General features: G+C 40.7%; 1 protein-coding gene across 1 annotated transcript in view; it reads right to left on the reverse strand.

Moving 5' to 3' along the window:
- The window catches only part of Btk (Bruton tyrosine kinase), a 43,215-nt gene that overhangs the window by 16,064 nt on the left and 9,735 nt on the right, over positions 1-17,416 (reverse strand). Inside the window, exons 2-15 of the mRNA XM_023703471.1 lie at positions 16,783-16,953; positions 16,164-16,262; positions 15,023-15,091; positions 12,582-12,663; positions 6,980-7,108; positions 6,431-6,498; positions 5,019-5,206; positions 4,514-4,576; positions 3,762-3,816; positions 3,407-3,486; positions 2,895-3,022; positions 2,158-2,232; positions 1,435-1,606; positions 726-942 (exon numbers count right to left, since the gene is read on the reverse strand). Coding sequence (XP_023559239.1) covers positions 726-942; positions 1,435-1,606; positions 2,158-2,232; positions 2,895-3,022; positions 3,407-3,486; positions 3,762-3,816; positions 4,514-4,576; positions 5,019-5,206; positions 6,431-6,498; positions 6,980-7,108; positions 12,582-12,663; positions 15,023-15,091; positions 16,164-16,262; positions 16,783-16,923 — 1,566 coding nt within the window. The 5' untranslated portion in view covers positions 16,924-16,953. The remainder of the gene's footprint in view (positions 1-725; positions 943-1,434; positions 1,607-2,157; positions 2,233-2,894; positions 3,023-3,406; positions 3,487-3,761; positions 3,817-4,513; positions 4,577-5,018; positions 5,207-6,430; positions 6,499-6,979; positions 7,109-12,581; positions 12,664-15,022; positions 15,092-16,163; positions 16,263-16,782; positions 16,954-17,416) is intronic.

Genomic DNA, 17,416 nt, shown 5'->3' on the forward strand with positions numbered 1-17,416 from the left:
AAAAAAAAAAATTCTGCTTAAAAAAAAAGAAAGAAACAGCCACAAACTCAGGTGCCTCCAGGAGCCACAGTGAGAGTGAAGCATGATGGGTGGAAATTGCAAGAATGAAAGAGAACAGCCCACTCTGGCTCCAGGTAATTATTCATTGGTCTGTAAGAATGTGGGCTCACTGTTCCGCTCTCTTCCTTTTCTAGAGAAGCTAGAAATTCCAGTTGCTTTTCTTTTTTTTGAGGAACTGGGGATTGAAGTCAGGGCCCTGAGCTTGCCAGACAAGTGCTTATTCCACTGAGCCATCTCCCCAGCCCTCCAGTTGCTTTTCTCAAATGTGAAATGTTACAAACCAGTTTTTAAACCACGTGAGCCAAATGTACCCACAGGCCCCAGTCAGACTCTGATATAACTAAATGATCACTCTGTGCCCGAAGCAGTCCTACAAGGAAGCACAGAATTTCCCTTCTGTTCCAAATACAAAATGGGCCCTGAATAGCCCCACTGTCTCCCTGTGGGTGACAGGGAGCTGCTCTTAGTTCTCACCATAGTGACCTCATGGTGTTGAGGTTAGAACTGCTTGACTGGCTCCCCAGTGGGGGAAGAGGTACACCTGTTAGTATTTTCTAGATAAGATTGAAATGCTGGCATCAGCAACCCTCTGCAACAGTGTCTTAACCTCCACTGCTACTTCCACCCCTTCGGCCCTCAAGCCCAAGTCAATCCTGAGGTCCCACCAGGTCTCGGTGAAGGAACTGCTTTGACTCCAGGTACTCCATGGCCTCACAGACATCCTTGCACATCTCCAGTAGCTGCTGAGGCTGGAAACGGTGGCGCATCTCCCTCAGGTAGTTAAGGAGGCAGCCATTGGCCATGTACTCGGTGATGATGAAGATTGGACGCTGTTTGGTACAGACGCCGTACAACTGCACCAGCTTCTCATGGGACAGATTCCTATAGGAGAGGCAAGAACTAGTCCTCCTCGTTGGCTCTACACACTAAATACAAAGGGGTGAGGGAACTGGCCTAGGATGCACATCATATAGAATAGCATGATAGCAAGTTTCTTTTTCTTTTGCACCACAAACCCCCAAGGTGCCTAGTATATGGGGGTGAACAGGGCTTTGGAGCTTCACAACTGAAACAAGTCTAGGACTGAAAGAATACTAAGGCTAAATTGGAATCATTCTTTCTTTCGTAAGTCTCATGCTGCACATCTACCCCTCAAATGCTACTGAGATGGTACATACCCATGATCAACAGTATTCTCAATGAGTATGTAAGGCAATGAAATGACTGCAGCAATTAGGACTCTCGCCAATTAAAAGTTAACCTCAGGCTCTGATCCCAAATTTCTCTAAGTCACCTTAGGCCACATTGGGTTGTCCTGGTTATTCCTAGATACCATTGACTGGACTGAGTTGTTGAGTTTGGATTGTAACTCACATCATGACTTTGGCTTCTTCAATGAACTCATCCTCAGACATGGAGCCTTCTCTGATCATCTTGATGGCCACGTCATACTGGCCTCTCCATTTACCATATTTCACTACCCCAAATTGTCCAGTCCCAAGTTCCTTCAAGAAGGTCAGGTCCTTTGGATCGATTTCCCATGATCCTAATAACAAAGTCTTAATGTCATATTTTAGGGTGACATGTACATATAATACCTCTGATAGAGAAAAATCCATCTACAGTAGAACTAGGAAAATCTGTATGGGGGAAATTCTCAGGGGCCCTAATCTATCTTTACTCAAGTAAATATCAGAACAACAGGTTACTGGTTGGAAGAACCTGGGAACTTTAGGTTCAAGTTGGTCATAGGCAAGAAGACAGACTAAAAAAAAAGAGAGGCTAAAAAAACCTCCTACAATCCCTTTATTATTATGTAACATCTATAGCTAAACTCAAGATTAATGCTGAAACCTTTTACCACAATAAAAAATAACAGAAAAATCCTAAACAAATCTTTTTGCGAATCTGTTTTTGCAGTCCCAGTAGTAGCCACTAGAGGGACAAAATCATTAAATAACTTGCTTGGCTCTCAACTTTGCTTGAGGCAGCTGGTGCAAAAGCACATACTACAAAGGGCACTCCTTAAGGCAAGGTCTTCAAAAGAAGTCCTTTCAATTGGCCAGTTTACCCTATCCCAGACAATCAAGTAGTTACCATAGCCCAAGCCTGCAGTGGAAGGTGCATTCTTGTTTTGTTGAGATACTGGATATTTCAACCTGGATATGAGTCCTGAAACATACAGAGGGGTCATGATGCGTCATGTATCTACACTTAAAGCCTCATACTTCCAGTATGCAGCTTTCGAGTACATGAATCCACATTTTTCTGGAAAGTTCTCCTCTCACAAAACAGTTTTCAGATGCAATGGAGAAAACACTAAATGAAATGTACCCTTTACTGAATATATTCCCATATCACAGGCCATGCTTAGTTTGCAGCCTACCTTTCAATAAAGATTTTCTTTTATATTTATGTTCCCATCAATCTTTCAGTTTTTAGAATTTCTACACTGCTTAGAAACTGTCCTCTGATATTGTCTAACCTGAATATTCTTTGACAATAAGGATCTGATCTTAGAATTTTCCTGTTTTCTCTGAGATCAAGGAACCTGCTAAGTATACAGTAGCAACATGAGCAATTGCTAATGACTATTTGCTGATTAGTCACTAGCCTCTTCTAGGCCTTAGCACTGAGAATTAATAACCAAATAATAAGCTAGTCCTCTTGGGCATAAAGCTTAGAGGCTGCTTAGCTAGAGTCATGACCATGAGCAGAAGCAGGTACTTTTACAGCTAATTCACACGGTGATGCAGCATATTTTTCCTTTACTGCTTCATCTTAAATTGGTTCTCTTGGTGTTTGCAAATTTTTCTCTTGCCCCTGGTACTCACCTGCAGAGTTATGCTGATGATAGTTAATGAGCTCTGGAATGGTGCTGAAAAGGTGTTTCTCAGCCAGATAATACTGGCTTTGAGGTGTTGAGCACACAACATAATGGCGAATCACCCCTTGAGGGTCCCTGAAGAAGTGCACGCTTAGTCAGTAACTTGGGTACAAGAATCTTCATGAACCAAAAAATGAAGTGAGATGAATTTTGAGTTTAAGGGACAGAGGAAGCTGGATGTGGTGCACACCTATAATCTCAGAGCTGTGGGTACCTGAGGCAGGATGATTTCAGATTTGAGCCCAGATTGGACAATTTGGTATTTTAGTGAGACCCTGTCTCAAACCAGAAAATAAAAAGGGGCTAAAGATGTATTTCAGGGCAAAAACTCTGGGTTCAATCCCTAGTAGTGTAAAAAAAAGTCTGAGGGATAGAAGGAGAAAGGGACCTATCATTCAGGAGCTCTTAGGAGGGAATGCCTGTCCTTTGACTCCAGGACCTGGGAAAAGCAGCACTCACCCGGTAGATTTAGCAAACACAGAAACAGTATATTTTCCAGCTTTGCTGGAGTCTCTGACAATGAAACCTCCTTCTTTACCCTGAAACAATGAAAAAGAGCCTGATTGTAGGAGGGAGTGCTGCCCGCATCAGTATCCCGTCTGCCCACACCTGAGGGAAAATAGACAAGCCCTCATTTTTCTGTCATGTTCCATGCTCGAGCTGTCACTTTCTTGATTTTAATACTGAAAAATGCAACTGGGACTCCAGATGAAGAAGTGCTTGACACTTTCTTGCCCGAAGTAAAACAGGTCTCAGTTCAGGATCCTTGCTTATTGTGCACAAGGGGTACTACTTGCTGTGTCCCCACACTCACCTCTTGTTTTAGTAACTGCTCAGCTTGACTCCGAGTCATGTGTTTGGAATACCACCTGTGAAGAGAGAGTGCTTGTATGCTTCTTAGACCATAGTAGGTGGGAAGTTAGATCACCAAGCAGGGATTATCCTCATCCCTGATTCCTGCAGATAGCCCAAACCTTATTTGTCTATGGAGGGTTTACTTTGCATATAGCACATAGCATCCCTTCTCAAGATCAGAGTGGCAGTGAAGATTCATAGAAATGGAAAGCTGAAGGGGCAAGGGAGATGGCTCAGTGGAATAAGCGCTTCCTTGGCAAGCACAAGGGCTTGAGTTCAATCCCTGGTTCCACCAAAATAAAAGAAAGAAAAAGAAATGGAAAGTTGAGGTACAGAGAGGCTTCAGACTTCACAGAGAAGAAGTCTAGGACTGGGACCCTCTAGGATAATCCACATTTATAATAAGGGAGAGAAAGACATGGGTATATGTTTGGAATTTTTATCCTTCCAAATGGTCCCATCAGGTTGTGTCTCCTTTGAGTATGATTCTTCTGGATTTGGAAAGAGGGAACCTTCTCCAGCACTCACAAGCAGACGGTATTTGGGATTCCAATAAGGCATCAGCCCTACCTTAAGGTGGTAGCCAAACTCTACCCAGTCAACACTAGCTTTAATATGTATTTTAAAATAAAAAAATTGTTGAAAGTATAAAATAGTATATAGTATAGTTTGTTCCTCTGAAAGATTTGTGTTGGGAACAAGCATACTCACTCATACATTTCTATGGAGTCTTCTGCCTCAGTAACATAGTTACTAGGGATGTAGCCTTCTTGCCTGTAGAGGAGACAATGTGACAGATCATAGAGCATTTCCCCATCCTGAGGAGACAGATGCATATGCTCATGTCCCTGTGCTCAGAATCAATCTCAAAGATATAGACAGATATGTCAAGATGTATCTAGATACATATTGGTATCTCTATATCTATATATCTCCTCCCTCAAAGAGAAACGCATCTGATTAGGCCAGTGAAGGGCACAACTCCTGAACATGTGGCACTGGTTATATGCACATGACAAATTACAACAGAGATTCTGAGATGACAGAGGCCACATGCAGAGCTTCACACTGAGAAATATGCACTGGAATATATTCACTTTGGTGTGCGAAGAACAATCTCTGAATAGGATACTGAGCATGGAGAGCTTTTCTGCAGCAGTTTGCACAAGTGTACAGTAGGCAGGCATAAATTCAGAAAAGGCTGGCATGGACTCACCCATTTTTATCTCGTGCTCTCCACCATGGTAGGTTGGTCTCTTCAAGGATGAAATACTCATCTCCCTTCTGCAGCTGTAGGTCATTTGCATTCATTGGCATGTAATCATAAAGAGCTACTACCTTTTTCAGCTCACTTGCAGAGACTGGTGCTGCTGTTGGCTCAGGAGGCAGTGGCTTTTTCAAGATCTGTGTAGTCATCAGAAAAAATAGAGGGGAGGGCTGGCTATTCATCCATCAAGCTTTCTTCAACTCTGGTGTATGAAGACACCATTCTAGTCCCAATCAGGTATAATAAAAGCTTTACTATGCATTCATTCAGCAACCATTTTTAAGTATCTGTGCCAAGATTCTCAACCTGTGGTACACATGAACATCACCTAGTGAACATTTAATAATCCCAGGGTCCTGGTAGTTTCCTGTAGACAAACTATGTCAAAATTTTTGAGAGTAAGACCATGTACAGCCAAGGACGGGAAAGCTGCTTTAGTACTAACTAGTAATGGAGCTAGTAAAGGGCTCTGAACCTTAATTTCCTTCTTTATAAAATGATCATCATAATATGTCCTACTTACAATATATGATAAAGGGCTTTCTGGACCTGAAAACATCAAGTTTGAAAGTGAAATGCTATTGGTGCAATCTAGGAGTTGAGGATATGGGAGTTCAGTGCTAAATTCTTTCAACTTTACTAAAGTAGGACATATTAACCATGTACAGCCAAGGACGGGAAAGCTGCTTTAGTACTAACTAGTAATGGAGCTAGTAAAGGGCTCTGAACCTTAATTTCCTTCTTTATAAAATGATCATCATAATATGTCCTACTTACAATATATGATAAAGGGCTTTCTGGACCTGAAAACATCAAGTTTGAAAGTGAAATGCTATTGGTGCAATCTAGGAGTTGAGGATATGGGAGTTCAGTGCTAAATTCTTTCAACTTTACTAAAGTAGGACATATTATGATGATCATTTTATAAAGAAGGAAATTAAGGTTCAGAGCCCTTTACTAGCTCCATGTACTAGTTAGTACTAAAGCAGCTTTCCCGTCCTTGGCTGTACATGGTCTTACTCTCAAAAATTTTGACATAGTTTGTCTACAGGAAACTACCAGGACCCGGGGATTATTACTATAAGTTTGACAGTATGCTTCACTAAAAATATAAAAACCATTTTCATTAAAAATGTTTCAAACAGGTGATTGGGTTAAGTAGTTTCTAAGAGCTACCTAATAGCTCGCTATCTTTTCATGAACAGGAAGTCCACAGGAGTATGACAGATCCCCTGTCTCAACAAGAGCAGCAGTTAACACTTCCAAATTCCAAGGAATTCTAAAACCTTAGTGTTTTCAAAATTTAACTGTAAATTTCCACTTAAGTAGCAGCAGTACACAGTTTGATTTTCTCCAGGTACCTGGTCCTCCTCCGGTGTAGGGGGAAGAGGCTTCTTTGTCTTTCTGTGAGAACTCCCAGGTTTTAAGCCTGCAAAATGAGAAGCCAGAGATGATGTGGAAGGCATTTGGGAAAGGGCACAGGAGCAAGTCTTGTCAAGGCCTTTGATCTTGGGCATAGTGCCTTTTGGCAAATTAGAAAAGGTGCCTGGCTGGGGAGATAGCTCAGTGGCTTACACGCCTGCCTGGCAAGTGCAAGGTCCTCGGTTCAATCCCCAGTACAAAAAAAAAAGAAAAGAAAGAGAAGAGAAGAAATGTATCTGGACTTCAGCTGCCACTAATCCCCTCCTCCAGGTCCACTTGTGAAGTAGCCAAAATAGTAACTTATACTATGTCACTGAGTTTGACAGACCGTTTGGAGTGTGATGGAAATAGAGTCAAAGGAGGAGGAAATTGGGCCGTGGATGTAGCTCAGTGACAGAGTGCATGCCTAGCACACGCAAGAGCCTGGATTCAATCTCTATAAACACACACATACACAGAGGAAGAAATTATACTCCTTGTTATCTTACTTCCATTCCTGTTCTCCAAAATTTGGCAGCCCATGGCATTTTTGGCTGTCTGCGAACAGCAGAGATACTGCCCGTCAATCCAAAAGCAAGGGTGGTACTTCTGGACCAGATCACTGTTGTACCGGATTACTGGAATAGGAAAAAATAAAGAGAGATCACATCTGACAGGCAGAGGAGTCCACCATCTCCATGTTTGCCACTTTGAGCTTACTGGTAATCTTCAAATAACAGCCCCTCCTCAGCCACTCTAAAGGAAAGCAAAACATGAGCCAGATGGTTTCCATGACTGGCCTGCCTGCCAGTGTGCTCTGACTCCCAACACTTCCTGTGCAGTTGTCTTCAGTAGTTTGTCATGATGAGTATCTCCAGTGAACATGATAAGAGTTCTGGTAGTTCCAGAAACGTAGAAGTCTTATCTATGTTTTCCCCAGTAGCCATTGCAGTCTTCTTACAAAGCAAATAATATTTATGATACTTGTTTTTGAAGGTATTTTACTACTAATCTAGAGATGGTATTTCCAGCTTTTAGAAGAGTATTGCAAAAGCAGGGTGTCCATATAGGAGAGACTAGGAAAGACTACCTCACCCATGTACAAGTACATTACCTGGGAAGTGGTTATAGTTGGTACACATTCTCTAAGAGCTTGTTGGACTGGTCTTTGCTATTCATGTTTATCAAACTAATGTCTAAAATTCTGTTTCAGGCATGCATAGAACATTCCTTACCATATTGCTTATTGCAGTTTTGCCAAAGCTATTTTCCCATTCATTTTGGTGTGATCAGACTTTTTCTTTTTTCTGATGTTGCAATTAGGATAGACAATTGATCTTGACCAAACAAAGATTCAGAATGAATATAGGACTGAGGTGTAGTTAAGTGGTAGAGTACATGCTTACCATGGGTGAGGGGCTCAGTTGCTTGTGGTGTTGTAAAATGTAAGTGCCCATTACCATGTTGAAGGAAATAGAAGGATGGTCTGTGGTTAAAGAGTGTGTAACCTTTCGTGAAAAATGCCACTGAGAAAGTAAGGCAGCTGAATACGGGATACCTGAAGCCCTAATTTTAAAATTGAGGAATATAAAAAAAAATAAGCGTGAGACATTTCCAAGTAAATGACTGCACTCTGAGGCCACACTGGTAAGTGAAATAAATTGGACACACATGTTTAAATATTGCATTATTTCTCTGCATTGGAAAACTAAAAGTATGAATAAAGCTCAGAATGCATAATAGATATTGTGAAATAGAAAATGTTCAAATGAGAAGGGGAATAAGTGAGGAGGAGGGGAAAAAGAAAGAAGAGACAAAATGGAAGAAAAAAGAAACAAAGATTCTGTAAATGAGGCAGGGAAGAGGGGTTGAAATAAGCAGAGAGGAATGGGGAAAAAGGAAGCAAGGTATGTCACGTACAGGTACAAATGTCCTGTGATGAATGTTATTATGTATATCTGAAACATACCAATAAAATTAAAAATTCAAAAAATAAAGTTGAGGCGTGACTTATATGTGATATGTAAACATATTTATAATATACAGTTAGCTGCATTTGTCCACAATTGTTTAACCCTCACTCAGATCTGGCACCTCTGAAAGCTACCTCATGTCTGGTCAATATGCCTGCAGATGTAATCAACATTCTGATGAAATTACTTTTTCATCTTAGTAATTTCCAGGAGTTGCATTTTACCCAACAGGGAGGAAAGATTCACTCAGTGAGGTTCAGTGGTTCCTAGTGTAGCTCACTTTTAGCACTGCCAGCATTTGGGGCTATCCTGGGACAGTTAGGGACTTCATCTAAGTCTCTCACGCTACTTGGTAGTAGGTACCTACTTTCTGCTTCCTGTGGTCAGTCCAGGCAGATATGACAAGAAATACACCCAGATGGAACTACCAGAAGAAATGCTTTCCATGAGACAGAAGGGAAGAGAAGGCAAAACTGCACCTGCCCACACTATCTCCTCACATAATGGCCACAATGAAGTGATAGGGTTTCTACTTCAGTTTATTTTTATCCTATGGTAATCTTACCTAGTTAAGGAACATTAATACCAGTTCATAACCAATAGGTGGTAAGGCTAACAACTGAGCTAATAAACCAGGCTGACAGGCTATATCTCTGTATCCTTGGTTATTATTATTGTATTGTATTTTAGGGAAGGGTCTGCAGGGTGTTCAGGGTCTCACTACTAGATCAGACTTGTAGTGATCCACCTGTGTTCAGCCTCCCCAAAGCTGGGATTACAGGTGCGCGCCACCACTCCCAGTCTCAATTGCTGGCTCAGCGCGCCCTGGGGGTGGGACCTGCACTACAGGCCCAGGGGATCGAACCCCGCCCCCCCCCATGCCTGCTTGCAGGCGCTTCAATCCACTGAACTACATGGCCGGCCCTACTTTCCTGCTTCTTTCTCAGCCTGTCGGGCTCACTTTCTCCTAATTCCATACTGATTCTTATCCATCCATCAATGTGGTATCCAAGTTGGTAGTGGTTGTTTACTCCCACAGAAAAAAAAAATCAATTAACACAACTATTTATTGATCCCTTTCTGTGTACAAAGTACTGTGAAGGGAACCAAAGAAGGACAAATGCGCCTTCTGGAACTCCTATCTCACCCTCTAGGAATATTTATCTGGCTTGGAAGTGACACATTTGTTCGAGCACAGGGTCTGGAACCTTAATTCAAAGCTTAACTGTGCCATTTTCTAATTGTCTCTGGGCAAATTACTTAACCATTTTGCAACCCAGCTTTCTTATCTGTAAACGGAGAGTGATGAAAATAACTGCCTCCTGTGGTTAATATGAAGAATGAGTGAGTTAATATGTATGAAGAATTTAGAGAAATCATGGATCATAATAAGCACTATTGGAGTTGGCTCATTGTTTATCCTCAGTTAAAGCAGGCCCACTAACTCAATAAATGTCAACAACAAAATAAAATGTGTCGTGCAGGACAATATTTGTAATACTCAATGTAACTTTGCTGTAGAATATTTTGCAGCCATCTACAGGTGAAATTCATGACCTTGGAAAGCAAGCAAAATAAAACTATGCCATGAGTTTAGGCTCATCACATACAGGGATGTGGTAAGAATTCAGGTTCCTCTACTCAGTAGCAATGTGCCCAGGAGCAAGTTAGGTGACCTCTTTGAGTCTCAGTTTCTTCATCTGTGAATAGGGGAATGATACATACTTCATAAAATTATTGTGAGGATTAAGTGAGTTAAAACATTTGAATCACTTGGAACAGAATCTGTTGCCTAATAAATGTTCACTAGGTGTCATTTCTGTTTTAGCCCAAGTCATAAAAATTATGCGAGTTAGAAACTATAAGGCATTTAGCTTACTGTCTTGCACATAGTGAAAATTCAATAAATGACCCTTTTCTTCTTCCTTTCCTCTTTCAGTTTGATAGACTTAGTAATTTTAATTTGCACCAATAATACTTGCTTTCAAGGGAGTGAACAAGCCTGGTAGTCATCCAACTAATGAGCATCACAATCTAAATGTTTATTAAGACAAAGGGCTGTCAGGGCCAGCCAGATAGCTCAGAGGACTAAATTGCTTGCTTAGGCAGGCATAGGGAACTGAGTTTGATCTCTGGTGGGGCATGGTTTGCCTGCCTCCCCCCTGGGGTGTGCTGAGATGGCAACTGAGACTGGGCGTGGGGGTGCGCGCCTGTAATCCCAGCACTTGAGAGGCTGAAAACAGGAGGATCACTAGAAGTCGGATCTGTGCACTGAGACCCTGCAGACCCTTGCTAAATACACAAAAAGGGCTGTCATGCAATAACTCAACCATGCTGTTATCAGGCTGCCCTCCTTCCTGTTTCTCTAGGCAGCCTTTCCTGATGTCAACTCATCTAGCTAATCTTCTATCTTTTAGTCACTATATCTATATATCTATATATCTGTATCTATATCTGTCCTTTACTGTTTATCTTAAAACATTGTATTTTCTATGTTAAATGCTGAAACAGTGTTCAACTTTAAGTCTTCATAAAGCAAGGGACAAAAAGTAGTTCCTTGGGAAATGTTTATCTACAATGAAGAAATATACAGTGTTTTCTTACATGGTACTATGTGGTGTTCCATGTACTTTATGTGTACTTTCTCATACATTATTGACTCATTTATCTCTTTTTGTATGTGCTAGACACTGAACTGAGCTATAACCTCAGCTGCTCATCTGACTTTTAGGGTAACTCTGGATGTATGTTCAGCAGGCATTATTGTTATTATCATTCAGAAAGAGCTGACCCTTAAAGAAATTCATTGGCCTGTTTGCAAGAAGTCACTCAGCTTATAAATGATATGTTTCTTTGATTTCAAGCATTCTCATATGTCATTTATTTAATATTTTGGAGCTAGTTATTTCATACTTCAGATTCTAAACAATGCCTCATCTTTGAAAAAAACACCGCCTTTGTAATTGGTATAAAGAATGGGGCCCACAATTGTGCTAGATGATAGTGGAATTGAGTTGAAACTCTTTGTCTAATGTGTTATCTTTTGTTTATATAATCAAATACTAAACCATATTACTACTACTTTTTTAATGTATTTAGTACAAGGTCTACAGGGTCTCACGACACAGATGGGACTCATAGTGATCCTCTTGTTTTCAGCCTCCCAAGCGCTGGGATTACAGGCGCATGCCACCATGCCCAGTCTTAATCACGATCTCAGCCCACACTGGGGGCGGGGTCAGCACAGCACGCTGGGGATCGAACCCCACTGAACTAGCTGGCTGGCCCCTAAAATTATTGTTTTAATTTATGTATTTGGTACAGGGTCTCACTCATAGTGATCCTCCTGTTTTCAGCCTCCTCAGTGCTGGGATTACAGGCCTGCACCACCACGCCCGGACTTGTTTGTTGGTTTAGTGCACCCTGCAGGGAAGGCCGGCCTGGTGTGTGGGACCAGGGGTCAAACCCTGGTCTCTAAGCTTGCCAAAGCAGGCGCTTAGTCCACTGAGCTATCTCGCCGGCCCATATCACCACTAGTGAGGCAAAATACAATACTTTTTCTGTCATTTTCCCTCACTCCCTTCTTTCCTCTTTCCTCTATCTCTCGCCTCCCTCTGATTCTTTCTTCCTCCCTAGCTTTCTTTCTTTTCTTTTCTCTCTCTCTCTCTTTCTCTCTCTCTGTCTTTCTCTCTCTCCCTCTCCCTCTCTCCCTCTCTCCCCTTTCCTGTTATGATTTGTGTCTAGATGTCCCCCAAAGTCCCCATGCAGTCACAGAGGCAGGCTTTTCATAACTAGCAGAATCTAGAATTTGTCATGGTCCAGTGCTGGGATTATGGGTGTGAGTGTTACACTCCCCAACCCCCAGAGCAAGGAGCCTGCACACAATATAAGGGACTGAGAGACTTCTGGCCCTCTCTTGTTGCTTTTACTGTTTTCCCTGGCCATGAACTGTTGTTCCTCTGTCATGTGCCAACCTGCCTTCGAGCCAGCTGACCATGGACTGAAACCCCTACAACCTGGCCTAAATAAACCTTTCCCTTTTTAACTGTTGGATATTTTGTCCCAGCAATGAAAACAAGTAAGACACTTCCTTTCCTTTTCCCCTTACAAATTAGTTCATTTTCCAAATAATTCTCACCATTTTTGAGCTGGTGGATCCAACGCTTTCTCAGTTCTTCAGTTGGGGAGAAGACATAGAGAGGCCCTTCATCATATACAACCTGCAGTAGTGAACACACAAACTTTAGTAGTTTACATTCAGAAGAAAATAAGAGAGACTCTAAAGCAATGTATGTATTGATATGACTTTGTGTATGATTATAGAAAAAAAGGCAGTGGTGCTGAGAGGTTGTGGGAACTACCTGAAGCTTTTCTGAACTATTTATATTTAAGAATATAAGGCTTAGAAGTGCTTCCTTCTTTGAATACTCTTAGGTCCTCTTCACTTTTGTTTCAGCTTGTGTGTATATTTAGTCCATAATGTTTCCCTTACTCTTTGGTAGAGGTAGGGCTTTTATTTCTCCAACAAAAATAGATCATATTTTATTGTGTTATTATTATAACTGAGTTTAAAGTACTGAAGAAAATTGAATTCTGAATTTATAATATTGAAGACAATTGAAGCAGTGATCTATATAACTTAAGTCTTGATAAATACATATGGGTTACTCACTTGGGTAACATGGAGCAAAGTTGTAATTTATGGGTAATCCTTATACCTAGTAGTTTCCCACTGGCAGGACAAACCAATATAAACCAAATGTGGGCCACAAACTTACTTTAGAAAGAGAAAAGTATATATTCAGCCCAAAATTAAACCATTGAGTAGTTTTTAAATATTCACCATGCTTGAGACATCATGTAAATATTAAGAAGATGTGTGACTTGGTCTAAAGCCTCAGAGAGTTAATAGATATCACATAATGGATTCTAAATTCAAATATAAATCAATTATGAGTTATCCACTATTTAGCATTATCCACACCCACAGTTTAACATCATTTTGTTGAAGACAATGGTAGTAAAATATACATCAAAGATATTGTTCCTTCACAGGTTTTGTAATAGTCAGGAACATGACCAAGATCCTTGTACATTTTTCTTGTTGCTTGTTAGTCTTGCTGTGATCATATCCATGACAGAAAGTCCCCTCCTCAGAGACTTTCCTCTTCCTTGACTGCCTTTCACTTTTGCAGAGGCTGCTGTATTCACAGCACGTGGCCTACAGAGTTCTCAGGACATTAGCTTGCTTTTCTTTATGGCTTACCCTGCATCTACTTAATAGATGCCTATGCAACTGAGTCTTTAGCTGTTTCAGACTAGAATAGAATTTAGGTTTATTCACAAGTCTAAACAGTCCTTCCCCATATTCAACTTCCTAATACTGCTCCTTCTCTCCCTCTTTCTGTCTTTAAAACACAGATGACCACCATTAGTCTTATAGGCAGAATGAAAAGGAAAAGAAACACTCAATAAGCAAGCATCTTTCTCAATGCAGCTGTCATAAACAAGAAATACCATAATAAACGTGGTGCTTTGACATATTATTTTTGAGGTACTGAAGGGAAAAGAAACTACTCTGGTTAGAAAAATAGAAAAACAAACATGCTCAGCACTGCCAGCCACATATATTGGTCTAGTGGAACCCTTACTAGGATAGGCACAACCATGTGCTGGGTTGCTTACCAAAAGAAGCACTTACAAATATATATATATATATATATATATATATATCTTTCACAGCTCAGAAAAGTAACTGTCAAGGACTCCCAGAACCATTCTCAGGAATGTAACTACCAGAAGAATAACACTTCCTTGTCCAGGACTCTGTAAAACACAACCCCAACTTTGATAATTACCAGTCAATAAACTTCACTGGGGCCTATTCTGATGTACAGAAACTAATCGTTTGTACCTTTTATTTCTCTGGTTCTAAGCCTGTATGTTCCCCTTAGTTATCTGCTTTTACTAAACTTTAAAAATCACTAGTTCTAGGAGCTGGAGAGATAGCTCAGTTGAATATGTGCTTGCCTGGCAAGTGTAAGGGCTGGAGTTCAATCCCTGGCTCCACAAAAAAAAATTACTAGTTCTAGGGAGAGGGAAGATAAGGTATAAAATGATGAAATATATATATATATATATATATATATATATATATATACAAATATATATATTATCACAAACACATACCTAAACCGTTAAAACTAAAAATTAAAAATTTAATTAAAACATTTAGCTTTACAACAACAACAAAAAATCACTAATTCTGGAAGTCCCAAGGCTGACTACAATAGCCTCACACTACTACCTTTGCTGTAGATAAAACCTCTTATGGGTCATGATAATAATGCTTAGCCACCATGTTTGGGAATAAAGTTTTTCTCTTACAGAATCCATTGTTTCAGGGCTTCACATACTATTCAGCAGGCAAAATAGGCCTGGTTCAGAAACAGCTCCCTTGTTCATTTCATCTTCTGTTCACTGGGACCTTGTAGCTTTACCTCTACCATATACTCCATCCCTACCTTAGTAACTACATTTCAGGGTTCTTTTCAGAGTTGAAATGGAAACATAACCCACCTGGAAGGGGTAAGGGAACCTCTCAATAATTGAAATCTGCTCCATTTCACTAGATTCTTCACCTCTTCTCTGTAATGAAAGAAAGTATGATTATTGGTTGGTTCATTGCTTTTTTCCTAAATTTCTGTAGGTAGCTTCAGAATCTTTGGGGGGGGGGCTGGATGATGGGATTATACCTCATTTTACCTTACTTTTGAGTTTTTGTATGTTTTTCAGCTTCTATAACAAATATGCACTACTCTTTTTTATGTATTTGATACAGGATCTCACTACGCAGCTCAGACTCATAGTGATCCCCCTGTTTTCAGCCTCTCAAGCCTCCCCACATACATTACAGGTGTGTTCCACCACTCCCAGTCTTGGTGATATGGGCTCAGCATGCCCAGGGGTTGGGCCAGAGCAGACTGTGGTGCCAGGGATTGAACCCCGGTCCCAGTGCTTGCCTAAGCAGGCGCTTAGTCTGCTGAGCTATCTTGCCAGCCCAGCACTACTCTTGTAATCATGCAAAGACTAAAAATGATACTGTTTTTAAAACTTCAACTAAAAAGTCAGTATGTATCATGTCCTGGAAAAGTTCCAGGAAGTGAGAGGAGAGTAAACAGTGAGATATTAAAGGATCACATGGGCATGACCTGGAACCATTTAGCTTCCTGCCCACCTCCTGGCTTCACACTCAGGGAGGTCTGTGTACCACGAGTAGCTATTCCTCTGTCATGCTCCATGTCCTGCTGCCCTACCTTGGAGTCAAATGACTGAAATGTAAGCCAAAACAAACCTCTCCTCCTTAAAAAAAATAAAGAATCTCATGTGATTTAGAACCCTAGAATTCTGACATCCAGCATTATCTAAGTTCCAAAATTAGATCAGAAATTAAAACACATCACCTCTGCCCATTTTGAGAGCTTGCTATGGCATTATTTTAAAACCAGTGTCTTAAAGGTTTCTAGGTTAAAGGAGATGTTCTATGTGTGGAAGAAAGACGCTGAGGCTCAGTAAACAATCCAAGGCAAAGTAAAGTCTTTTCCGAGGGAACATGACTATGTTCCATATTGCACAGCATCAGCAGTCTATTTGCAAATTTAAAAGACCCAAGTTTCTTAATGTCCACAGCTCCCCCTCTCCCATACTGGTTTTTTCTTACTGGAATCTGTCTTTCAGGAGGAGGATTTTTTTCAGGAGCTACTGTTTCAACGCAGGTAATCTTCTCAACATCTATTGAACCTTTCTTGCTGCCTCTCCTCTGAAAAAGAGAATGAGTAAGAAAATGGAGAAAGATTATAAGTGATAAAGCAACCACATGATTACATTTTTTTATCTAATCATTCAACATGCTGAAGTGGCACCTATGTGTTGCATTAGGATCTGTCATTTTGAAAAAAAGACAAACACTTCCAGATTTATTATTCTAAACTTTGACTACCAAAGGGAGGAAAAGTACTATGGAAGACTAAATGACTATGTGTGTCTTTGTCATTAGAAATAAGAAGCAACTTCCAACTGTTGGATTTTGTTCTCCAACAATCATTTATTGAGTACTCTCCACTTCTAAGATTCCATAGCAAGACTTCCCCTGAGACTTCTTAGTACCATTAAATTTTTGCCCCAGAATGGCTGTAGGCTAGGAAATATTTTGCTTATTTGAATATGGATCTAGTCTGTGTCCTTTCTCCTACCTAGAAAGATGTACCTTTCTCCCAAAGAAGGTGTAAGGCCCACCTCTTCAAATCTTGAAACTTAGGCTTCACAGCTGGAAGACTTACCCCACGTTCAAAATCATATTCATAGTAGGAAAGTTTGTTCATAGTCAGAAGAAAGAGGCGCTTCTTAAAGTTTAAAGGTGATGTTTTCTTCTTTTGCTGGGAGCGTTTCAGAAAGATGCTTTCCAGTATCACGGCAGCCATTGCCTCTTCTGTGTGAAGCTCACTTGTGTTCTGTTGATAATGAAAGGTCTTGAGGTTCAGCACACTACCCATACCTGCTGTTCCCCCTCAGCCTAGCTATCTATTTAAGATGGAACAAAAATGTGCAATGCTACTTTTTTTTTTTTTCGGAACCAGGGATTGAACTCAGGCCCTTGCATTTGCCAGAGAAGCGTTTATTCCACTGAGCCATCTCCCTGGCCCAATGCTACTTTAAAAAGCCCTATCCTTACCTTGACATTCTCCTTCAACAGTCCCCAGGTCTGTTAATTTTCAGGTATAACAGATGTACATTGTACTGGCGGGACTGATTGTACATTGTGAGGTGACAAAAATTGGGTTTATGTAGAAAGCAGTAGAGGGCTTGGTGTGTTGACTTACATGCTTCTGTGTGCTTGGTAACATCAAGAGACAGCTTTACACTATTCACCCTTCATGACACATGCACTGTGAACAGCATAAGCTCTGTGCAGCT

Source organism: Octodon degus, unplaced genomic scaffold, assembly GCF_000260255.1.
Source record: "Octodon degus isolate 3935 unplaced genomic scaffold, OctDeg1.0 scaffold00171, whole genome shotgun sequence".
NCBI classification, from domain to species: Eukaryota; Metazoa; Chordata; class Mammalia; order Rodentia; family Octodontidae; genus Octodon; species Octodon degus.